The sequence below is a fragment of the Lissotriton vulgaris genome, chromosome 2_1 (genome assembly GCF_964263255.1).
Source record: "Lissotriton vulgaris chromosome 2_1, aLisVul1.2, whole genome shotgun sequence".
Classification (NCBI taxonomy): Eukaryota; Metazoa; Chordata; class Amphibia; order Caudata; family Salamandridae; genus Lissotriton; species Lissotriton vulgaris.
Window position 1 is genome coordinate 885,389,999 of NC_141687.1, and position 26,199 is coordinate 885,416,197.

The 26,199-nt window shown below is 44.7% G+C and overlaps 1 protein-coding gene across 3 annotated transcripts in view; it reads right to left on the bottom strand.

Moving 5' to 3' along the window:
- The window catches only part of STK40 (serine/threonine kinase 40), a 401,524-nt gene that overhangs the window by 28,017 nt on the left and 347,308 nt on the right, over nt 1-26,199 (bottom strand). For all 3 annotated transcript variants that reach the window (XM_086956415.1, XM_086956416.1, XM_086956417.1), the window contains one exon: nt 17,609-17,693. In XM_086956415.1, the coding sequence (XP_086812541.1) occupies nt 17,609-17,693 (85 nt within the window). The remainder of the gene's footprint in view (nt 1-17,608; nt 17,694-26,199) is intronic.

Genomic DNA, 26,199 nt, shown 5'->3' on the forward strand with positions numbered 1-26,199 from the left:
GTCAAAATGTTTGTCCTGATGTCGGGCAGTATCGGCGCTCTTTATGGCGGTGCGTGGCTCGAGGTAGGACAGCCTCTGATTATCAAACAGAAACCTCTTCTGGAAAGGAAGTTGAGCCGCACACGATTTCGTCTTTTCAAAAACATTTATTTCAATATCGCACACACACATACATACATACACACGCATACATATTTACACATATATACATACACACACAACTCTAGCCTGTTGTCTGGCCAGGGCATCCAAGCAGTAGTGTTTGGTAAATGTATGAGAGGTGGAACAAGTAGCTGTCTTACAAATGTCAGCTAATGGTATATTATCTAAGAACGACATAGAAGCCTCTTTGTCCCAAGCAAAATGAGATATGGGTGGGGCAGGCAGAGATCTTTTAGTTTTTGCATAAGGAGTCTGTATGCATTATATCAACCAGCGTGCACCACCTGTGTTGGAAATGGCACACTGCTTTGTGTGGTTTGAAGAATACCTCGAAATGATGTTGTGGTTTATGAAAAGGATTTTGTTCTGTCAATGTAGTACACCAATACTCTCTTGAGATGTAGTGTATGTAGAGCACATTGTTCCACACACTCTGGTTGTGGAAAATGACTACGCTAGATTGTCTGGTCAATGTGAAAACTAGAGTATACCTTAGGGTGGAATTTTGGACTGTTTTTTTTTTTTGTATGTTCTTATATAGCGCTCGACTACCCGGAGGCATCTCGGCGCTTGCCTTGGGAACCCGTCCTGGATTTTCCCTGTGAGATAGCCCCTAACGGGCATCCCCAAGGTGAAAGCCAGGCATCCCGCCGCGGGGGCCGTTGTGGAGATTAAGCAAGCTGAATGCCCAGAGTTGCAGAGTGTGAACCCATGATTAGGTCAGGCACCGAAGCGAGAATTATCGAGTCCGTGGACATTTGCGCTCAAGACCCTGCCGCGTAGGGAATTGAACCCTGGTCCCGGGTCTGACCTCTGCTTCAGGGTCTGCCTGCTCTAACCAGTGAGCCACACTTCTCCAGGACCACCTTATTGTGATGTACCTGGAAGAAAGGCTCCTCCAAGGTAAGAGCGTGAATTTGGCTAAGCCGTCTGTGAGAAGTGAGGGCTACAAGGAAAGCTACATTCCAAGAGACCAACTGCAATAGACAGGAGTGAAGGGGTTCAAAAGGCAGGCGCATGAGTCTTGTAAGGACTACATTGAGGTTCCACACAGGAGCAGGAGGCATCCAAGGTTGGAAATACCTTTTGAGGCCTTCAATAAAGGCTTTAAAGACTGGCATTCTAAACAATAACGTGGTTATGATGGGTTTTTGGGCCCACCTAATCGTGCACTGTTCACTTGGTGCTCCGCACCTTTAAATACTAATAACACTCGTTTTTTGTGCTAATGTTATTGCTTTTATTTTGCAATTTTCATTTCTTTTGTATCAAGATACCTTCTTATGTGTTATTTACATTATGCATAACAAAAACATTTGTTTCTTTTTCATTTATGCAAACATTGTTATATTTTTACATTTGTTTCTTTTTCAATACTTTGGCAATTCAATAATCATAAATTCACAAAAGAGCCCTATGCATTTCGGCACCTCTGTGGTGCCTTCATCAGGGGCGACTCTGTAATGAGAAACATAAAATGTGTGTAAGAATCTGGTATAAATCGGTACATGGGGGTGTGTTTCTGTGTATGTAGTAGTCATACCTGTTGTCATAAGTAGATGTTGTTTGTGTTTGCGTCAAACACTCGTGCCCTATGGGGATCGCTAGAAGAACGACAATGATAAAATGACCTGTATTAATTCTATGAATTAACTAGAGTTGAATAGTTTAGCTTGACATAGAATTAATACAGGTCATTTTATCATTGTCGTTCTTCTAGCGATCGAAAGGAGCCAAAAGGCATGGGTATCACCTGTACTCTGTGTGCTAGCTTCCTAGCTGTATGCGCAACTAGAGAGTCAGGGGGTAGCTGGAATTATATGTATGGTGGGTCATTAGGGGAGGCCTTAAATTTGATATCTACCCTAGGTGTAACAACCCTGACTTTAACTTGATCCTTAAACATATTACTAGCTGGTTTGAGAACTTCTTTGAGCATGGGAAGGTACTTTAGCTAGCGTTGGGTGGAGGAGAGGGCTTCCATGAGGAAATCATTCTCCTCATGTGGCACGTGCATCTGCATATTGTGGAAAGTAGCTGCCTATAAAGTACGTCATGGCAAGAGGTGACTAAATTTGGGGAGTGAAGGTCTTGCGGGGTACAGGTCTGGGTCAGTGTTTATTGGGGGTTCTACGTCATAATCATCCCAGGTGTCTGGGACATGTGGCCGATTAGGAGGGTCATAGGGTTGCCTGGACAGTACCCATTCCTAGGCATGAACTCCTTTCCTGAGTGTTGTGGAGAATCCACATGTAGCAAAGCAGAAGGTGAGGGTGGAGGAGAAGGTCTATCAGGAGGCAGTGGAGAGGTAACCTAGTCATACAAAAGCAGAAGTTGATGCGAGGCTTCCACAAATATATTGGCGCTGTGTGTGGAACAGGTGCCTGATCCAGCTCGGAATGACTGTCAACCACTGCCAGATCACAGTAATGCACGGTATCCTCGGAGGCGACAAGGGAGCCAGGGGCTGGTGTCACCATTTGGCGAGCATTAGGGGTGCCAGTACTCAGTGTGATCTTTAGTGGATGCTGGCCTAGTGGATACTCTTCTATTTCGACATCTGCCCCAGAGTCCAAACTTTTTGGTGAAAAAGCCACCTCAACTTTGTCACCTGGAGCATCCAGTTGCTAAACATCCAACTCATCTCGCTCACTGAAGAAGGTCCGGGATATATTCCTCCTCTCTTCTATGCTCCATAAAGGCAGAGGCAATTCGACGAGTACGCCGGTTCCGAATGGTGGTCTTGTTCCTGAACGCAAGACACGCCGAACAGGAATAATCATGGTGATCTGGAGACAAGAAAAGGTTGCAAACCTCGTGGACGTGGAGATCGTGTGGCAAATGGGGCAGAACCGAAATGGAGTCCTTTTCAACACGAGGACCATTTTCGACTCAAATCACCATAGTCAAAAAGCTGTTGACTGACATGGAGTGGAAAGAACACTCAGTGGATAACTATGAAGAGAGTGATTGTTTTGAAGAACTGACTAGGAGCAGATCTGAAAGCCTGGTGAGAACACCACCTAGTGTCAAACCAGAGCTCACTTTGACATGTCTGAACCAGACGGCTGAAAAAACCAAAACAATCTATCAATTGAGTCTAGGCCCACACGCACCATTTAGAAACGTGCAAAATATTGTTTGAGTGGTGACTACAGCTTCACAAGGTTAGATTTTAACACTTAAATCAAAGAAGTTATCTCTTGGATGAGAACAGATAGTCTTAAATAAATCCGATAAGAGGAGATCTCATCCTACGTGAGGAAAGATCTACATGGTCGCAAGATTGGAGGCCAAGCTACTTGGAATATATGTCTAGACCCCGGCTTCATTTGTGACAAATTAGATTGCCAGACAAATGGTGAAACCGTCTATATCCTGTGGTCTGCTTTTGGGAGCTTTGCGTTAATACTAATCAGAGCATTAGTGGTCTGTCGACTGCATTACTTCAACATCTTATTTTTGGCATTACCAAAAGGTACACTGAAAAGGCTTTAGGTTATCGAAAATTTGAAGGCAGAGTGATGCTAAGAATTTCTTGTTGCCTGCTGGTTTCAACATCATCTCGTCCAACTTCAATGGCTGCCGAATGAGATACAAGCCTCTTACATCCTTGTGTATTTACCATAAAGCCATCTATGGAAAAATCAGTCAGTCACTGCTTAAAGCCTTGTACGACAGAGAATCATCAGAAAGAAATGGGGCAAAAGAGCCTTTTCAGCATATCAAGGATCAAGTAACCTTCAGGAGATTTTCAAAGACCCACTTGTTAATTCATATTTAGAAGGGCTTTGGCCATTGGTCAATGCATTCAGTCTTGGTGCCAGGAAGTCTAATGTGCTATCAGCACACTTTAAAATAAAACACAATCCAGCCTCCAAACAGAATATTCTGAAATAACGACTAGCTGTGGACAGTAAACTCCGCTGCTACGGCGGAGTACACAGAGTTCTGCCCACTCTGCTTAGAGAGCAGAGTTTTGGAAAAATCCCCCCCAACTGCTGTGTAGCGAAGTTTTTTCTCATGTGCGGTTAACCAACAGTAAGTTAGTGAACACAAGTGAAAAGCTCAAGCACTAGGACACCCGGCACGATTTCTCAACAAGGCGGTCACGGCAAGCCTCTACCACATGCATTGAGAAAGTTGCTGCTTGCAGTGAGAAAGCTGCTTCTCAAGTAGATAATCTATTGGAGCGGCAGAAAGAAGCATCTCCCTCTGGTGCGCTGCCGTTCGTGCTGATTTTACAGCGTGGGACAAGCTCCCGGCGCAAAAAATCTGCGCAACTTACCACAACTCTGCCACTCGAGGAAGCTCGCAGAGTTTTTGGGTTTACTCTACTGCGTGAAACTCCGCAAGTTCTGCAAACCTTCAATAATGAATAGACAAGTACGAGCCCCTGCACTTCCTTATTCAACATCAAACTTCTCACACTGGATTACAGCAATAAAAGCAGCATTTTCAAGTAGGAAGTACTGCCCAACCACATTGGTACAAAGTTGGGCAATAAGTTTAGATTGTTTAGGTACTGCAGGTCAGTTTGCGAGGCTACAGTGCTTAATTTGTAGAATAATGAGTGCCAGTGACCAAAGTTTTGGTCAGAAACCCGCAGCCAATGCTACTGAAAGTTCGGGTGCCAAATACCAAGGCTGCGCAGCCTTGATTCCAAATCATGTATTGTTAGTTGACCACCTGGCCTTTCATCTCATTCTGGTAGGTTCCTTTTCATCCACAACTTCTCCCTTTGTCACTGCTTTTCCTTTGTTTGCTTCCTCCTTCCCTTTTGGGTTTGTTTGCTCTAGGACAAAGTTTGAAGTGGAAAAATGAGTGCCACTGGGCCCCACCTGCAATCACCAGCTCAAAGTAAGCACCAGTGACACCTCTCCTATCATTTGCATTATAAATTTAAAAATGCAACATGCATTAGGCAAACTATATTTGTCCAGGAAAACGGCTCTAAAATCAGGAAAACATTTGATGAAGGGTATTTCTCTACTGGGTTTAAAACTCAAGTCTCAGAACACAGTGCTTTGAGTTTACAAACATTTACAAATGCAATCTCAGTATCTATACCAGCTAGATAGGCTAAAATGAACTGGACAGTCTGGAGAGGATATAAGCTCGGTTATTTCTTCCCAAAATGGGAAACGGAAGTACCAATGGGTGAATAACAAGCTACATTTACAATGTGAAAGTGGACGTCCGATTGGAACGGTCTATAAATACGAGTGGATTGATTTTTGCTGACAAAATTCTCTAGACATCTCCCCTAATTAAACTACAATAGTCATATCAGAGTGGAGCAGACCAATAAAGAAGATTGCCTTCAAAGGCAACACAGCTGATATATTCTTCAACCTCAATGGCAACAGATGATAGCGTTTTGCTCTAAAAGAAGTTGCTTACCTTTGGTAACGCTTTTTCTAGTAGAGACTATCTACCCGCTTATTCCTCACTTTAGAATATGCCCCACATGTCACTCTGGCTCCGGAAATGCGTAAGCAGTACCTGTTCACGCCGGCGCGAGGCGTCGAATGATGGTTTTGGAAGTGACATTGTGGTGCCCATATAAGCGCCACACCCGCAAGCTGACACCAGTTTCTTAGTTACTATTTCTGTGCAAAAAGCGCAGTGAAAAATATTAAAAACAATGTTTTGACTAGTGTGCATAGTCTAATGGAATCATTAGAGTGAAGAGCCCAATTCACAAAGCGTTGAGGATGTGAGGGTTGTGAGGAATCTGTTAATGTTTTTTCTAGTAGAGGGACTGTCCAACCCCAAAGGTAAGTAAATTGTTATTCTGATATTAACTTTTAACTGCAGAGTCCTCCCCTTAGACTAGACATCCAAGCGACACCCCTTTGGAGGAGTGTCTGAACTGGCTCAAAGTCCTGGAGGACCAAGTGAGCAAAATTTCAGTCTCGACGGACCTATTGAAGCAGTAAGGGTTTGTGAACGTGTGGAGTGATGCTGATGTAGTGGCTTGGCAGATGTCCAGGACAGGTTCCCAGCAGGCTACTGCAGAAGTAGAGGCCTTGGACCTTGTTGAATGGACCATGAGGCTGCTTCTTGGCTAGTGATGTAGATCTTAATGCATAGTACAATACATCAAGGTTTTGCTTCTGCAGAGCCTTGATATTTCGATTCAGTGAACCAGATGAAGAGCTGACTATCCACCAAATGGTCTTTAGTGTGATCAGTGCAGAACAAAAGTCCTCTTCCGGTCCAGGTGATGGAATCGCTCCTCTTCTTGGAAGGATGAGGTAGTGCGAAAAAGGTGGGCACAGTGATGCGCTGGCCGGCATGGAAAGGGGTGACAACTTTTGGCAGGAAAGATGCCAGTGTCCTAAGAACCAGTTTGTCAGGGAAAAAGCTGGTATAAGGAGGATGGACTGATAGAGCTTGCAGCTGTTGGTGTAACGACCACCAAGAAAACCGTTTTTAGAGTCCAGTGCCATAGAGGGCAGCTGTTTAGCGGCTTGAAGGGAGAGCACAACAGAAATGTGAGGACCAGATTGAGGTCCTGTTGGGGCATCACAAACAGGTTAGGAAGAATAAGTGCTGTAAACCTTTCAGAAAATGAGTCACAATAGGTGATCCAAATAGGAAAGATTGTTCTGGCAACTGCAGGAAAGCCGAAACAGCAAACAAGTAACCCTTAACAGTGCCGAAGGGAAAAAGACCGACAGCGGTCCAGAAAGGGGGTACACAAGACAGAAGGAGCACTGAGGCACAAACTTATCCCAATGGCAGGCGTACACAGTTTTGGTGGAGGGACACCTGGTTGCCAGGATGACACCACTGCCATCACAAGGGAGACCACAATCTCTCATCTGGCATTGCGCAATCTCCATGCAAGAAGGTGGACTGTAAGCAGGTTCATTATGCTCCGTAGCTTGGGATGCCATAATCTGTGCCCAATTTGGAGCCACTAGGGTGACTTGGGCCTGGTCTTCTTGAGAACTCTAAGCAGGAGTGGTATCGTTACCAAGGAGTACAGGAGTCCAGAGTTCCATTCTAAATGGAATGCCTCTCCAACAGCCGCTTTGAAAACTAACACCGCTGAGAAGTGCTGACATTGCATATTCTCGGCGGCGGCAAATTAATCAAGCGAAGGTTCTCCCTTTCTTGGACAAGACCCTGTGCAACTTCCGGGTGTAGATGCCATTCATGATCTGCAAGACATCAATGGCTGAGTTTGTCTGCCCTGGTGCTCAAAAAGCATGCCAGGTGTTCTGTCAGCAGGAAAAAGTCTTGGTGCTCCAGCCAAGTTAAGAGACGAGGAGCCCACTGGCTCACGACTCACCCCTCTCTGCTTGTTGCAATACCACATAGCAGCAGTGTTGTCTTATAACACCTGAAACAGCCTCCCTTTGATGGAGGGAAATAAGTCTTTCAATGCCAAGCAAAATTGCTCTTGCCTCCAGAAGAATGATGTAAAACAGATATCATTGGAGACCAGAGTCCTCAGATCTCCCACCTCTCCCAAATGGCCGCCACCCAGAAGCGGTCACTATTGTCCACTCTGGTTGGGGAAGGGAGAGGGGTCTGCAGATTTTCTAATATTCGTTTATCAGCTACCACTGCAGGTCATTCAGTCCCCTCGAAATCTGAACCAGGTCGGGGATGTTCCCTTGGTGCTTTGCCCAATACTTCAGATCTTAATCCTGAGCCTGCTTGTACCAAACTGGTGTGCTTTACCAGTAGCCTGCAGGAGGCCTTAAGATCCAGCAGGCTCAGAGTGCGCCTCACTGAAATAGAGGATTGAAGCCGAAACATTAGGATCATAGCCCCAATGACTCTACACTCTGGAAGATAGGCACAGACCTGCACTGTATCTAGAAAGGCTCAGATGAACGGAAGCGCATGAGAAAGTCTTAGGTGTGACTTCAATACAATGCTAGTAAATTTCAGTGGGTGAAAAGGTTTGGCATAGCCTGAAGATGGGTGAAGACTGCCTGAGGCTAGACTGTCTGAGGCGAGCCTGCCTTCAGCTGTCAAGGTAGGGGAAGATATAACCCTCAACCTTTGAAGATGAGCTATAATCACTGTCATCACTCTTGTGAACACCTAAGGGGTGCTGGTGAGGCTAAATGGGAGCAAAAACAACTGAAAGTGCTCATGGCCCACTGTGAACTGCAGCTAACATCTGTGAGCTCACAGAACAGGGATGCAAATCCAACTCTGCCAATCTAGACTCTAGGGCAGATGAGAACTGAGCCAAGGTGAGCATTCTGAACGTCTATTTCAGTTGAGAGGGTGCAGATCTAGGATAGGACAAAGTATTTCGTGCTATTTTGGCACCAGAAAGTAGCAGGAAAAGCAACCACGACCAGCTTCCAAAGCTTGCATTTTCTGATGGGGCAAGAAGAGTTGGTACTATATCAGCTGTTCTTGAGATGGTGGTAAAGTAGGCGGGGTGTCCATGAACTGGGGGACGAACCCCTTCCGCGCAATCTGAAGCACCCACTTGTTGGATGTGATGGTAAACCATTGGTGCAGGTGGTGTCTGATCTTGCCACCAACGAGATAGCTATTGGACGAAGGAAATACTAAAGGGGATTACAAGCTGGAGGGGTGGGAGACAGGACAGCTCGCTGGGCCTGGCTACTGCATCCTTTATGGAATCCGCAGCCAAGTCCATGAAAGGACTGGGAAGGCTGTTATACTGGCAGGTATGGTTGGTAGAGTGACACCCAAAGCTGCAATGGCCATGGTAGGGATGAAAGGATTGCTGCGGAGATCAGGCAAATAACTAAAGCCCGAGAGATCTGGCTGTGACTCTCCCCAAATAAAAAGAAGGAGTATCCCCAACGTCAGGTTTTTTGAGGAAAAAACTTACGGAGGGTGAGTTGTTTGGCAAAAAAAGGAAAAAAGTCAACCTTTTTTGATAGGAAACCCCTCACTCACCACCTAGTGGTGACTTGCTTCATCATCGGGGTCCACCCTGGTGACCTAGCGTCACCAGGATGTGCTTCGACACCTGGGTTACAGTGGAGCAGGTAGTGACTGTCTGTGCAAAAAAAGGTGTTAAAAATTGTCCTGGTTTAACTTAAAATCAATCTTTATTATAAAGTAATCAGAACAATGTTAAAAATTACTGGCGAGATACTCCTTGGTAAGTTACGGCCAAGGTATCTCTATATGTGTCTGAGTGGTTTGGTCGACATGTTTCTACCATCAGGGCAGTAGCCCGGTATTCTTCAGGACCAAAAACAGGTGGATGGGAGGTGTGTGCCCCCTAAAAGGTACACCCTCTCCTGATCCCCTGTGAACCAACTGGAAAAATTACCAGTGGTGGATGTGCTCTTTTAGAATAAAGAGAGCCGTCTGGTTGCAAAAAAAGAAAAAAGAGACCTGTAGGGAAAAGCAAAAGAGTACTGATTTCAGTAGAATTTCTATACTTTCCTGTAACGTCGTGAAGTGTCTCTGTGATATGATTAATCATGCCAAAGGACGTGCCCTCCGAGTGATCAAGTATTGTGTTCAATACGGGTGATTGGCAGGGGAGTATTATCCGGGCGTGCACTCTTATCAATAGGTGCTCGTGTTTGTCATGCAGTACATAATAGTTGCCTTCATAGAGATATATACGGGCATGCACTTCATTTCAAATGCATACACACTCGATTTGTCATTCGTCTTATTCAACCATCTAATGTCTATTGTGCCCAGTGAGTTTCTGTGGGCGTCTCTAGGTAGGTGTGGCAGGTTGTGGCGTGTCCTCGTATGTACATTAATACTAGGTAGTGCCAAGAGTTATACTAAGTTGTGCCAATAAATTGTACCTAATTACAAACAAAACACACAAACATATAACATGTAGGAGAACGCGTAGATTCCATGGTTCAAACATAGGGCTTACTTGTTATAAGCCTCTAGATTACTTCAACGGGCAGGGGGTAGGTTCTTCTAACCGCCAAACCTAGTTCTAAAATGGCGCGAAAGATAATAGTGGAGTGAGTGAATCGAGCGAAGAGCCCGGTAGGGATCGAAATGGTTCTAGATAATCGATTCCATTTCTGTAGGAAATGCGAGGTGCATTCTACTTACAGTTTGCGGGAGATTTAAACGGCCATTCACCTACTCCTATCCTCCTCTGCTCGGCTAGTGGTGCCGTGCGGGAGTTCTTCCGTTAAATGAGATAATCTCTTCCGGGAAGGGCGTGGTGCCGTGCGCCGGAGGGGGAGGAGTTACGGGGCGGGACCTGATGACGCGGAGTACGCGTGTTTTGGTAAACAAAGCGCGTCCCGGTTACTAAGCATCGAACGGGATGGTTTAGGTGATTAGGGTTATGGGATACTTTTATTTTGATGGGCATTGGTGTCTTGATGTCAAGCCCAGGACCTGGTGACGCGGTAAACGCGTATGTTGTAAATAAAGGCGCTTTGGATACTGTTGTTTGATGGGCATTAGTGTCTTGAAGTAAAGCCCAGGACCTGGTGACGCGGTAAACGCGTATGTTGTAAATAAAGGCGCTTAAAAAGTGTAAAGCGCATGAAAAAGGGGGGGCACTAATAGCGGGTGGAACTAGATGTGGGAAACCACCTTAAATTATGCAGATTTTTTAATGTGGACGTCATTTTATATTCATCTCAAGAGACAAGTGCGTGGGATCTTTACTGCACTTTGGAAAGAAGGGATGAATGAAGCTAGATGTAGGAACACAACTACAGTTGTGCATGTTTTCATCGTGTGATGCAGGAACAAGGTTCATGGGTCATTTGAGCACACTGGCCCATGGAATGTTATCATTGAGTCCAACTTGGTGCGTAGAAAGTCTATAAATCCACCTCTGTTCTTTCTCATAGAGGCGTGACTGTATGTTGGGACCCTGCTGTATTTGCTCAATCACAGTCCACCACATGTCGTTTGGGGTGTGTCCCATTGTCAAAAAATGGTCCGTGAGTCTTGTGTTGTTTTTCTTGCACCTGATTGTGCTACGGTGTTCAGATATCCGTTGTTTCACTTTACGTGTGGTCATTCCAATGTATGGTATATCACAGGAACATTTAATCAAGTATACAACATTTTGGCTATTGCAGTTTGTGTGTGCCCTCTGTTCCCAAGTTTTGCCTTCCTCAAGGTTCAATGTTTTGGTGTTGGTGGTCAAATGGCAGACACTACAATCCCCACATCTAGAATGTCCTGTGACACGTGGGAGCCCCCATATTTCCGTGATTGTGGGGTTAGTAATGGTCAAGGTGGGTTTAGGTCTAGTATTCACCAGAGTGTCTTTTAGACTGCGTGCCTTTTTGTAAGAAAACAGAGGTTTTTCCCATTTGTAGTTTCCTGTATGGAGTATGGACCAGTGTTTCTTTATGCTTTTGCTCACCTGATTGGATATAGCATTGTATGTCGTGACACAGGCTAGTGGAACCTCAACCTCGTTTTTGGTTGTGTCTTCCAACAGAGCTTGTCGTGGCTGGTTACGAGCTCTCTTCTGGCATTTGTTAGTAATTTTCTTTGGATAGCCACGTGCGGAAAGTTTTTGTGTTAGGTCATCTGCCTGGCTCTTGTAATCAGATAATTTACTGCAATTCCTTCTGAGGCGGAGATACTGTCCATAGCCCGAGGTAACATCTCAAAACAAGAAGCAGACTATCTGAGCAAAACCGACAATAAGATTCCTTACTTCTATGTGGTGCCTAAAATGCACAAGGGCAAGATCCCCCCACCAGGCAGACCTATAGTCTCAGGCATCGGCTCACTTCTTGAACCATTATCAAGATTCAGTGACTTCTTTCTGAAACCTGTTGTACAGGGAACATCCACGTACTTACGTGACACCAAAAGCCTACTGAGAATGCTGGAGGACATCAAAATGGAACCAGACTATACTCTCCTCAGCTTTGACATCGAAAGCCTTTACACGAACATCCCACAAGACGCCACCATCAATGTGTTGGAGAGAACCCTGGAAAACACCACCTGGAACTACCACACACCGAAACAGTTCGTCATGCAATGTGCCACCCTGGCCCTTAAAAGGAACTACTTTGAATATGAGGGCACCCTGTACCTACAAGTAGGGGGTACATCTATGGGCAGTGTTTTTGCCCCTAGTGTGGCGGGGCTCTACGTATATGACTTCGAACTGAAATACATCCTGGCAGAGGATAACCCATTTGGCAGCCACATAAAATTTTGGCGGCGATACATAGATGACGTCTTCTCCATATGGCAAGGCTCAGAAGAAACCCTTATGGAATTCATAACTTGGCTGAACACCCGTGACAGAAATCTACGATTCACCCACTGCATAGACAGGAACAAGATGGTCTTCTTGGACATCGAAATACAAAGGGAAAATGAGAATCTAATTACTAAAACGCATTTCAAACCAACGGCTAAGAACAACTTGCTTAGATACGAGAGTTTCCATCCTCGCCCCCTACGGGAAAACCTTCCCTATGGACAGTATCTCCGCCTCAGAAGGAATTGCAGTAAATTATCTGATTACAAGAGCCAGGCAGATGACCTAACACAAAAACTTTCCGCACGTGGCTATCCAAAGAAAATTACTAACAAATGCCAGAAGAGAGCTCGTAACCAGCCACGACAAGCTCTATTGGAAGACACAACCAAAAACGAGGTTGAGGTTCCACTAGCCTGTGTCACGACATACAATGCTATATCCAATCAGGTGAGCAAAAGCATAAAGAAACACTGGTCCATACTCCATACAGGAAACTACAAATGGGAAAAACCTCTGTTTTCTTACAAAAAGGCACGCAGTCTAAAAGACACTCTGGTGAATACTAGACCTAAACCCACCTTGACCATTACTAACCCCACAATCACGGAAATATGGGGGCTCCCACGTGTCACAGGACATTCTAGATGTGGGGATTGTAGTGTCTGCCATTTGACCACCAACACCAAAACATTGAACCTTGAGGAAGGCAAAACTTGGGAACAGAGGGCACACACAAACTGCAATAGCCAAAATGTTGTATACTTGATTAAATGTTCCTGTGATATACCATACATTGGAATGACCACACGTAAAGTGAAACAACGGATATCTGAACACCGTAGCACAATCAGGTGCAAGAAAAACAACACAAGACTCACGGACCATTTTTTGACAATGGGACACACCCCAAACGACATGTGGTGGACTGTGATTGAGCAAATACAGCAGGGTCCCAACATACAGTCACGCCTCTATGAGAAAGAACAGAGGTGGATTTATAGACTTTCTACGCACCAAGTTGGACTCAATGATAACATTCCATGGGCCAGTGTGCTCAAATGACCCATGAACCTTGTTCCTGCATCACACGATGAAAACATGCACAACTGTAGTTGTGTTCCTACATCTAGCTTCATTCATCCCTTCTTTCCAAAGTGCAGTAAAGATCCCACGCACTTGTCTCTTGAGATGAATATAAAATGACGTCCACATTAAAAAATCTGCATAATTTAAGGTGGTTTCCCACATCTAGTTCCACCCGCTATTAGTGCCCCCCCTTTTTCATGCGCTTTACACTTTTTAAGCGCCTTTATTTACAACATACGCGTTTACCGCGTCACCAGGTCCTGGGCTTTACTTCAAGACACTAATGCCCATCAAACAACAGTATCCAAAGCGCCTTTATTTACAACATACGCGTTTACCGCGTCACCAGGTCCTGGGCTTGACATCAAGACACCAATGCCCATCAAAATAAAAGTATCCCATAACCCTAATCACCTAAACCATCCCGTTCGATGCTTAGTAACCGGGACGCGCTTTGTTTACCAAAACACGCGTACTCCGCGTCATCAGGTCCCGCCCCGTAACTCCTCCCCCTCCGGCGCACGGCACCACGCCCTTCCCGGAAGAGATTATCTCATTTAACGGAAGAACTCCCGCACGGCACCACTAGCCGAGCAGAGGAGGATAGGAGTAGGTGAATGGCCGTTTAAATCTCCCGCAAACTGTAAGTAGAATGCACCTCGCATTTCCTACAGAAATGGAATCGATTATCTAGAACCATTTCGATCCCTACCGGGCTCTTCGCTCGATTCACTCACTCCACTATTATCTTTCGCGCCATTTTAGAACTAGGTTTGGCGGTTAGAAGAACCTACCCCCTGCCCGTTGAAGTAATCTAGAGGCTTATAACAAGTAAGCCCTATGTTTGAACCATGGAATCTACGCGTTCTCCTACATGTTATATGTTTGTGTGTTTTGTTTGTAATTAGGTACAATTTATTGGCACAACTTAGTATAACTCTTGGCACTACCTAGTATTAATGTACATACGAGGACACGCCACAACCTGCCACACCTACCTAGAGACGCCCACAGAAACTCACTGGGCACAATAGACATTAGATGGTTGAATGAGACGAATGACAAATCGAGTGTGTATGCATTTGAAATGAAGTGCATGCCCGTATATATCTCTATGAAGGCAACTATTATGTACTGCATGACAAACACGAGCACCTATTGATAAGAGTGCACGCCCGGATAATACTCCCCTGCCAATCACCCGTATTGAACACAATACTTGATCACTCGGAGGGCACGTCCTTTGGCATGATTAATCATATCACAGAGACACTTCACGACGTTACAGGAAAGTATAGAAATTCTACTGAAATCAGTACTCTTTTGCTTTTCCCTACAGGTCTCTTTTTTCTTTTTTTGCAACCAGACGGCTCTCTTTATTCTAAAAGAGCACATCCACCACTGGTAATTTTTCCAGTTGGTTCACAGGGGATCAGGAGAGGGTGTACCTTTTAGGGGGCACACACCTCCCATCCACCTGTTTTTGGTCCTGAAGAATACCGGGCTACTGCCCTGATGGTAGAAACATGTCGACCAAACCACTCAGACACATATAGAGATACCTTGGCCGTAACTTACCAAGGAGTATCTCGCCAGTAATTTTTAACATTGTTCTGATTACTTTATAATAAAGATTGATTTTAAGTTAAACCAGGACAATTTTTAACACCTTTTTTTGCACAGACAGTCACTACCTGCTCCACTGTAACCCAGGTGTCGAAGCACATCCTGGTGACGCTAGGTCACCAGGGTGGACCCCGATGATGAAGCAAGTCACCACTAGGTGGTGAGTGAGGGGTTTCCTATCAAAAAAGGTTGACTTTTTTCCTTTTTTTGCCAAACAACTCACCCTCCGTAAGTTTTTTCCTCAAAAAACCTGACGTTGGGGATACTCCTTTTTGTTTGCATAAATATTCCTATCAGGGGAATAGGAGGTATCTCTTGTCACTTCCTAGTGACAATATCCCTTGCTCTCTCCTTTGATTTCAAACTCTCCCCAAATACACAGGAGCCGTCAAAAGTCATGTCAAGGAGTAAAGCTTGGCCATCCCTCTAATACCAAGTGAACTGTAATCAGGTATAGCAATGTAGTCAGACTGTGGAAGACATGGCTCTGCCTATGTAGCAATGTGTGTCCGAACTCACAAGTAATGGCGAAATTAGCTGCATCCTGCCCATCCACATAGGCTTGATTAATGATGGCACAGCCCTCCTCGGGAAGCATGGAAAGCTGCTGTGCTCCAGAGTCCCACAAGGCATGGGTAGTCCAAGAGGCATGCAGTATTCACCGATTGTCAGGCTAGGCTAGTGGAAGAAAATATGCACTTTTAGAAGACGTCCAGGCTCTATGATTACCTGTCCAGTGGAGTGGTCAGGAACGCATCTGGGTTAACCTCAGAGGTTGAGGCCTGCCCTACCAGGCTCACTGGGGGTGGGACGCTGGCATCAAGCAATCATGCAGTGCACAGGAGCCCCTGTGCAAGGTTTGGCCCAGGCCCCCAGGAGAAGGTCAGTGAAGGCTTCCTTAAAAGGGAGTAGGGAATCAGCTGAGCCCTCTCCTGGGTGGAACACCTCAGTCAAGAGGTTAGCCTTGAATGTGACTGTCGGCAACTACAGGCCAAGGACTTCAGCTGCCCTGAACATCCAGGGGGTGAAAGATGAGCCTTCCTCCAAAACAAGGCCTGGAGGAGAAATCATGCGCGAGTCTGGGGAAGTGTCCAGCCCCCTGGCATCACCAAGCTCGCCATACCAGTTCTCAGCTGGATCAGGCTCCTTCTCTATGGAACAAAAACCTTCCTTCTCATCTCCCCCTGCAGGGAGAAAAGGGTTATCAGGTGGTGGGAAGCCCAGGGGTTGGTAGGGTGTGGACAGTGCCTACAAGGACATTGAACAGTGTTGGCTCAGAGTCGGTGATAAGGAAGGGCTACTCATTGTCAACTGGGGCTGCCAAGGTAAGCCAACTAGGTCTGCGTCGGTCCAGATTCTGGATCAGATCCAGAAGGCTGAGCGTGCGTCGGGGAACAGAACCACTCATGGTGCTTGGGGCCTGAAGGCATTTCAGAGGGAGTTGCTGGCCTACAGATGGCTTGCAACTCTATTAGTAGGGCGGGCATCGCTTCAGCTCTAGAAAATTTGGGGTAGCATGGAGCAAGCCCTGATGCCTGCTCTGCAAGAGTGTAATAACGGGGCCTAGATGCATGATGTTTGGAGGGCAAAGTCAAAGAACAGTTCAACTTCTTTTTCTCATGCTTCTTTGACAGAGAGAAGACTGGGATCGAGAACAGAATGTAGTCTTCTTATGCCGCTTTGGCGAGAGCTTTATTGTCTGCTCTCAAAACACCGGCAGGAGGGGGAGTGGGGGGTGCCATGAAATTTTACTTGCTGCAGGTCTTGAAGTCGTGACTCGGCCCCAGACACCAGAGCTAGACAAAGTGGATGTTAGACACTGACATTTGTCTGTGAAATTCCCCACAAGGCTTAAACCAAGTAGGTTTAGAAAGAGAAATTTCGCTAGCACTATTGGAGCAACTGCTCAAAAAAGAGGCAGCAAAAAGTTGGTCAAAACATAACCAGGATAGATTTCTGGATCTGCACTATTGGTGCATTAAGAAAGAAACTGATGTCAGCGTGCTGGGGTGGACACCATGACATCACTTCAAACGTGGATGATGCAGAGCCGATCAACGCCATCTACTGGTGCACCGAGCTACCACTCAAGATTTTCTGGAAGCAGTCTGACGCCAGGGGTATATTCTATGGTGAGGAATCTGTGGTTAGGAGTCTGTATCAGAAAGCAAAAAACAGAATGTGAACTATCAGAGTGAAAAACATGATTAAATACAGTAGCACTGAAATAAGCTTCATATTTCAAAACAAAGAATTCATGTGTTCTAGAACCAGTAGGACCGTGAGAAACCCTTTTTAAAGGTCTTGCAGCAGAGTGTTGTGTTTAACAGCCTAATCATGAAACCATCTGCAAAACACAAAAAAATTCTAATGACTGGAGAGGCATCAAACTCAAACCTTTCTATATGTTTTGTCTATCGACAAAATCCATGCAACGTCAACCTAGGCAGCTGAGCCACATTACTGGTAAATCACACTTCCATATTAAACAGTTCTCATGGGATAGGTATACCAAAACATCTCTATTTGGACATTTACCTCTTGAGAGCTTTCAGGATTTGCCACATGATCATCAATGTCTGGTACTACTTGCAAAGGGCCACTAAGCGAGGATAAAGACTGCCTGAAACGATAGAAAGAAGGCCAAGTCATATTTTACTTTAACAAGGATTTTATTTATTCATTAGTGCTTTTTTATCGTGTGGACTAGACCCAATCATTGAATCATTGAAACAGAGCTTTAAAAGGTCAAATAAACTGTTAAAGGATACAAGTATAGATGTGAGAATATCTATGAGAACAATTGCATGGAAAATATGAAGAGATATAACACTTAATACATCCAGTTGTGTGATCTCAAAGGAGGAGCTACAATGTAAGGGCATTAGTCAATAAAAGAGAAAAAGAATAAGGTGGAAGTAAAACAATTAAAAAATAAAGATGCTTTAGTTACTGTGACACAAGACAATGTTGTCTGCTGGTATGAGGTTTCAGACCCTTACAAGCACCCCTGGGGAAAGACTGTTTTAAGTGTGTTTGAGCCTCTGAAAGCAGAAACTTCTAGAAAGCTGGGCTCCAAAGCAGTCACTGTCAGCCTGAGATAGTCAGTTCATGGGCTAGATATAATAAGGCTCCAGGATGAAGTGCTGTATACGCAATGCACACTAGCTTCAATATGGAGCAGGTTCACTGATGAGGATTTGAGAGACGTGAAAACGTCATGGTTTCAAACCCTGATTATCCTAGATTGCAATATGGGCTGGTGACTCTTGCTGGACTTCTCAAAGCTAGCTTGGCCCCACTCAGAGCTACCCTGAACGCATGGGCTAGACTTATAACAGGCTCGAGAAAATTTCACCACATTTCCCCCCGACTGTCTGCAGCTAAATTGGCTATCTATTGAAGCCAGAATCCGACTCAAGGTAGCTTGACGGACTCATAAAGCCATACACTACAACACCCCGTACTACCTAGCAAATAAGCATGAACTTTCGGGCACCAGCCGGAACCTCAGAAGTACGGCTGCTCTTCTCTTGAAACCTCAAAGATTCTAAAAGAAAAGGTCTTACAACCGTGCTTTCACTGGTCTTGATCCGGGAATCTTCAACTCAGATCAGATCCACTACTTCCTTAAAAAAACTGGTCAAATGACTACTTCTGAACGAACGTTAACACCCTCATCTTATGATCATGCTCTTGTTTTTATTAATACCTTTATTCTTGTTGTACAACACTGATGCGCAATTGTATGCTTTTACGTTATTCTGATCTAGTCCTCAATGGCGCTTTAATTGCATTAACTGGTGATCATGCTCTTGTTCTTGTTAAAATTCCCCGATTCGTATTGCTCTTCATTGGTACGATTTATTTTATGATGTTTTACTCTTCATGTTCTAGGGTACAGCTGATACCCCCTACTCTCAACCTAAATGTTTTCCCCTATATTGTAACTTCACCTACTTTCACATTGTGTTTGTACCCCTTCTTGCACCAACTCTGTACAGAGGTCTGATACCCATGTGGGTCTTGTTCTCGCTTTATAAAACAATTCAAATAAAATAAATAACTACAATAAATTGTGATAGTTGTCAGCTTCCCTCCGAGTGTACAACAATTTAGCACCAGAACATGTATCATTTGTTTAAAACATGATCTCGGATGAATGATTTTGTACTTGCAAAGAGAAAATGTTGACGTTCTGCCATTTCAGTCAATAAGTTCAATCAGCTTGCAGGTTTTCATTTTTTGTCTAAGCTTAGCGATTTGGTACATTCTACACAGGATTGCAGTGTAGCACCGAGCATGCACTAAGCCAGGTTTGTATATGTTGGTGCAATCTGGGATAGATTTCAGAAGAAACTTAGTTTTAAGTGCTTTAGATTTTAGGAGAGGTTGGGTCATCCGGGTTTCGGTATCAGTCAAATGTGTGCTATAATGTAGGTGTCTTTTGGGGAGGAGATATTAAAATAGAGTTGGGTGTCATCAACATAAATATGGTAAGCAATGTTGAATGTTCGAAGGAGGAAGTAAATGGCTCCATATAACGTGTGAAGAGATACTGGTGAGAACAGATCATTGCGGGAGACCTTGTCTTTACAGGCCAGTTTTACATTTTGGTACCGATTCACTAATTAAGATTATAATCAAATTAGAACTTTCCCTTTCTGATCTATTCTGTCATTGAAAATTCTGAGAAGCATGGAGTGGTTTACAATGTCAAATGCTGCTAATGGGTCTAAATGTAAGTAGAATAGGGCCTCCACTTTGTCCAAAACTCAAAAGTAATTTTTTTAAAATGCTGCTGTCTTACAGTACTCCATTCTGAAGCCTAACTAAGCTCATCATGATGAGGAATTGCAGCTATGAGCAACTTGAGCTGGATTCTGATTCAGTTGTCCATGACTATCACAATGATGAGTAGGTTAGAGATCAGGGTGAAATAATTTAGATGAAAAAATGACACCTTTGGTAAAGCTCTTTCTAGTAGATTCTCAATCTAACCACAAATTCCTCACCTTTAGAATATCCCCAGGTGCCAGACTCGAGCCAGAAGATTTTTCAGCACTGCTCCTGCATGCTAAAAGGTAGTACCATGCTGCTTCATCCGAGAAACTAAAACCAGAGTCGTAGATAGGCACCACCTAAGCGCATGGATGTCCGTTTCTTCCTAGGCAAAGTTTGCTCCATCAGATGCACAACTCAAAAGTAATGTGCCAACATGCAGATCTCTAACTTGGAAGCTTGTGAGACAGCAATTGAGCAATTCCAGTGAACAGGGAGGAGGTAGTGTGGTGAGGGTTCTGCGGCTAGATCGAGCATCCTCTGGAAAGAGTGTTACTGAAGGTAAGCAACTTGTTCTAATATGATGGATACTTCAAACTGCAGGTTCTTCCCCATTACAATAGATATCAAAGCAGTACTTCCCAAGCTGGTGGTTCTGTGAAATGATAGACCAAAAAGAATTGCAGGAACGACTGGCCAAAATACCTTTCCTATCAGGCCTGGCTGCCCTGATCCCCAAGATGATACACAACATATCCAGGACCGCACCCTCTGTGCCAGGATGATGTTAGCAGCCTTATCCATTGTGGAATGAGATCCCCCCCCCCCCCTTGGACTCTGCTGGTTCTCCATCGTGTAGAATATCTTGATGCAGAGGACTAACCGCCTGGATAAGGTACTCCTTGTGCACGGTCTTGCCTTTTTTTCCCCAAGAGAACCCCACAAAAGCGGATCATCCACCCAATGGTCTTTGGTATGCATGATCTCAAAACAGAACAGAGTTGAGGTCTGAACAATGGAGTCTCTCCTCTTTCAAGTGGTGGGGGAGGGTGAAAGAAAAGTGATGAATGGTTCAACTTGAAAGATTTCTATAACCGCAGGTAGAAAAGCTGCTGCGGTCCTCAGCTCCAGTTTGTCCAGAAAGAAGGTACTATAAGGCAGCTGGATTAACAGCTTGAAGTTCACTCAAGCGACGTACTGATGATATTGAGATATGGAAAATAGTCTTCTGGGTTAGCAGATCTAGGGTTCAGCTGTGTATTTAATGAACGGGAGTGCACATAAGAAAGGTAATGTCCAAGTTGGTCTCACTGTGGTATTACAGGTTTTGGAGGGGAATATATAGGCCAAACCTCATATATAAAGTAGGACTGTATATATGTACTTGGTGCGGAGGCCATGGTTTCTTTGCGCTAAGGAAGAGACCCTATACTCAATGAGTCAGACTGATGTTTTAGACATACCAATGTCAGTTAACATAAGTTAGATACTCAGTGATCTAGGCTGATTCAGTGTGCTAGGGTGCCAGCTTCCTTGTAGCAAGATCGGCTGCTGTAGTGGACATTAGGTGTTATCTGTTGGTAGTACACTTGTATGGCAGTCAATTTAGTTGGGCGCCACAGCAGTGTTTTGCATTGTTAATCTGTTGGTCCATGTGGGACCTAGGCTTAAATGGCTGTTAAAATACATATTGGAAGTAAATACCCCTTTATGAAAGCCAATTGGCATGAAACCTTAACTAAAATGGGTGCCATTGGGGGTTGGCCCTCAGCAGGAGTCTCTCTAGCATCTAAGGCAATCGGCATAGAACGTTAGCTCATATGGCACACATTGTGGTGTTTGATGCAAAGGGAAGGACTCCCACCAAGTACCAAAGTCAACTGTTCTCAAAGCAAGTTAGCGTTGAATCCCCACTTGTAAGTTTGCCATTGTTGGCCTTGGTGCAGAGTGTCTATCTATTCTCACTGAAGCACATTGGTAAAGGCAGCTTTGTTTTATCCACTGTACAGTAGTAGTTTACATTAACATATCACTTTGAAATCCATGTTCCCAGGACATCAACGAGGTCTGGAGTTTTGTACTGTAGCTGGCTTCCTTTCTTTGTATCACCCACAGATAAAGCAAGCAGGAGTGAGTTTAATACAAAAAGCCAGTTTGCAGATTTTTTACTCTTAACCATGCCTTCTGTGAAGTGCCATTGCTATAAAGCAATTAGAAATACAGGGGCTGTTGCTTTACTGAATGAATCTCAGCAGGGGAAAGATAGTCTGATAATTCAACAGTTAAGTTGTCATGAGTGGGTCTGCACTCAGACACTTCCATGTACACTCTCAAATAATTTCAACTATAACTAAAAAAAACCAACAAAAAAAAACTAGTGGTTCCAAACCTAACCTCTAGATGCAGGAAGGACACAGCATGGAGTCTACAATACACCATTCTGTAAATACATTCACTCCTTGGTGGTGGTGATGAGCTGCTACCACAGCCAAGCAGTTTGTAAACACTCTAGGAGCTTATGCAGATTAAATAAATGGTCAATTGATAATGATATGCATCTATCATATGGCGAAGGTACTTGTGCCTTTGAGTTTTAATGCCACTAGCAAGTCAAAGCCACCTTTTTGCAAATGCGGTATCACTTTCTGCAAAATTGTCAACTTTAAGCGAAGGGTTTGCAAGAAGATACTGAGAACCTGCAGATCAACTGTTGTAGGGTGCAGTACGTTTTTAGACCTTGCTACAGACAGCTTTAGGTAGCCGGTAGACCTCATGTTACATATACTTTAAAAATTGTACATCTAGGAAGGACTACAGAGAGTGGGCTATGAGTCGGATATCTGCTCTCACAGATTTCTTTACATTTTCAAAATTGTATGCAAAGATTTTAAGGCCCCATTTCGACATTGGAAAATAACGGGTTGGTCAATAAGAAGGATTTTCATTTGCAATACAACCATGGGTACACCATGCAGGAATGCTCCAAATTGGATAGCAGCAGGATATGCTCAGGCTTCATCTGAAGACTATGCTCTAATGGTGTATTGCTCTACAGATTCATTACTGTCCAACTCAACAAAGAAATGTTACCATGCATCCTCAGAATATGGAAAAAAGTCCATACATGGTTGGGTAGGATATGCTTCATTTGTGTTTGTGAAGTGGTGGCTTCTATGGAGAATGTGGAGTTGTGTCATGTGGCATTTGGCAAAACAAAAGATTGTATTTCAGATAGTTTAGTACCTTTAGGATTGTGAGCATGACATAAATTTGGTGAAACTGGTTTCTCGAAAGAAATTTAATGAATGGCACCTGTCTTATCTGAAGGTGGCAGACTGATGGAGGGCTGGTTGCTATAGCTGTGCAAGTGGTCCTAAACAAGTCATTCTTAGACTTTAACTCAGGGCTATATAAATTCATGTTTGAGTCTAATCCTATCAAATCTATTTTTACCGTATCTTCAGATATCATTCATTGTGTTCTTGGACTCTTCAGTGTGGAGAATGTATTTATATTTTATTTAAAGAGTTTTAAACAGCGCTGGCTAGACCCGAAGGTATCAGAGCGCTTTACATGCGAATCAGCAATGCAACATAAAAGATCAACAAATTACACAATACATCAAAAAATAGGCAATACATTAGGAGAGGAGAGAAAGGAGAGAGGAAAGTGGCGGAGGGGGCAGGGGAGGTGAGAAAGGGAGGATAGGGGAAGAGACAACAAGGAGAGACGAAAGGAAGTCTGTCTAAAGACTGACTGGGAAGGTGACAACCAAGGAGGGAATCTACGGCCCATCTTTGCTATAGCTAAACCAGGTAGCTCCATCAGGCATCAGACAAAATAGTTCAGTCTCAATGCATTGAGAGAGGAGAGAAATAAATAGAGGAGGGATGCGAGAAGAGACGACAGGAGAGACGTAAGGAAGTCTGTCTAAAGACAGACTGGGTAGGTGACGTCCAAGGAGGGAATCCCCGGTCTGTCTCCCCTATAGCTAAACCAGGTAGCTCCATCGGGCATCAGACAAAATAGCTAGATCTCAATTGACAAGGGAAAATTAAAAGATAAACAGGGAGGGGAATAAGAGCCGGTACAGATGAAGGCAAAGGTCAGTAGCAGGAGAGTGTAGAAGAGTAGAACGAGAGGGGTAGGGGGAGGATGGAGATCAGGTCAGGAGAGACGCAGGAGGGTTTGTTGTGGCCGTCATTTTAGGCAGGTACAGGCAGTATTTCAGGAGCGATCACTGTGTGGGGTGATGACATCGCAGCTTAGTTGTCACTGGTGTCCCTGTGGGTACTGAACAACTCACTGCATACCATACAAGCAGCTCCCAAGTGTTAAGGGCCCAGTGCAGGAGCGGAACAGCGCCAAGACATGGGGCAAAATACACTTGTGAGTTAGTTTAATGGTGTCAGGCTCATGGAAGTTCCAAGGTTGTTCTGCACACCCCCAGAGTCATAAATGGCGGTCGCAGAGCTCGAAAGAGGTAGCCGCAGACGCTTTCACCAGCCTTGGTAGATGTCAACAGGCCTGCCGACTCATCAGCGCGCCATATCAAGTCTCCCAATGCAGGTCAGCCATAGCAATCAATACGATCGTGCTCGATGAATCAGCCGGTGCAGCCACATACGAATATGTAAAACAGGCCGCCTCACTGCTGGCGCAAGCAGACCGCCTTCGCGCTCTCACAAGCAGAGCAGGCATCCAATACACCTCGCAAACATGTATAGGAGCTCCAAGCTAGTACTGTTAAGGTGAAATTGAGTCTGGGTGCCATTTTAGAGTCAGGCAAGTCCCAGGTAAGGAGTGATGCTTAAGCGGGACTGCTTAACCCCGTGACTCAGCTGTTTGTCTTGTCGCTTGTACTGAGCTACTGAGGCCCTTGCACTGCGCATTCTATTCAGACTAAGCCAGCGTTCCTGCGCTGAGCTGGCTGCCCCAATGCGTGATGCTGACTGTGGGGGAGGGGACCAGTCAGTGTGTTCTGGTTTGGGGCCTCGGAGGATGGAAACGGGCCCCGAGTCCCAAAGAGCAGATACTATGCCAGGAAGGATAAGAGAGGGAGGGAGATGCCGTTTTTACCCCGCGCTTAAGTTTCACGTCGCATTGGCAGTGTACTAGGCCCTCCGCGGCTCACAGTGTAATCGGGAGAGCACCCGTTGCGTAGGCTTACCGGCTGGCAGAAAGGAACCTCTCGGTGCCATCTCTAGACTCTCACAGCGACCCAGCGGGAGAAACAGCAGGAGTAATGCCCTGTTGGTTCCTTATACAGCACCGGATGAAAGTGGCAGTAATCTTTTGAGAAGGATTTTCCATCAGTGTCAAAGGTATTATTTCAGGTCCAAACCGTCTCGTGTACACCTATGGGGCTGGAGTAAAGGCTTGGAGAAAAGTTTGCTCGGTCCATTTTGCTTGTGGATTGTTCATTTGGTGGGGCTGACTTTCTAACCTAAAGTGGAATCTTGGTTACCTTTGCTATTTTGTTTAGACCTGGATACTTTTTCTTTATCAATATCAGCCTCATCATCCAAAAATTGTTGCTCTTCCTTCAGGTTTAGTACGCCTCAAAGACTAGAGGAATTCTTATAGGCATCACTGTTTGAATAATGGCCCATAGCAAATTTGTCTGATCCTTTAACTCCTTGGCAGCATTTATACCTTTATAGTTATAGACAGTCCATTTAACCCTTAAAATGCGGACATGTCGAATAGCTCTCTTGGTCATGATTTTTAGGAAGGAACAGATTACAAACCAGATGTGACTGAATTGTGTCAACTTCGTATGAGCTGAAGGACAGAATCAAAATAACTTATTTTTCATCCACCACCTACTAAGGACTCAGTCTCCAATGACCTGCAAGGTGACTGTGCAGGGTTCGACAGATCAAGAGCCTAGCTACATTTAACTCAATGAGTTTGTTTGATATTTTGTTTTTTCACAAGGCAGTTTCAAAGACTGAGCAGCCCAACTCTAGCTCTTTCATTGGTAATTCTTGAGATCTTGACTGGGCAAAAATGGAGGGGGTGCAATGGTGCTGTGGGAACCCTGCACTTCTGGATCTAAAACAGGGGCCAGTCAGTGAGTACATGCTCTTCTTCGCTTGGTCATCAGCTGATGATGCAGCGTCCAGACGTCTCCCCAATAAATGTAGTCATAAGGGACCAAAGAGGTATACTATTGTCATCATTTTGCAACTGCATTACGTACAGGCCAGAAGACTAATGCCCAGTGATCAATTTCTATGAGTTGGCTCTGCAGGAGACCTCGTTGACCCCACAGCACCATCAGGAAACGCTGGGGCAGGCACTCAAATCTACGACGTTAAGGGAACCAAAGTCCTGTGCCAGTG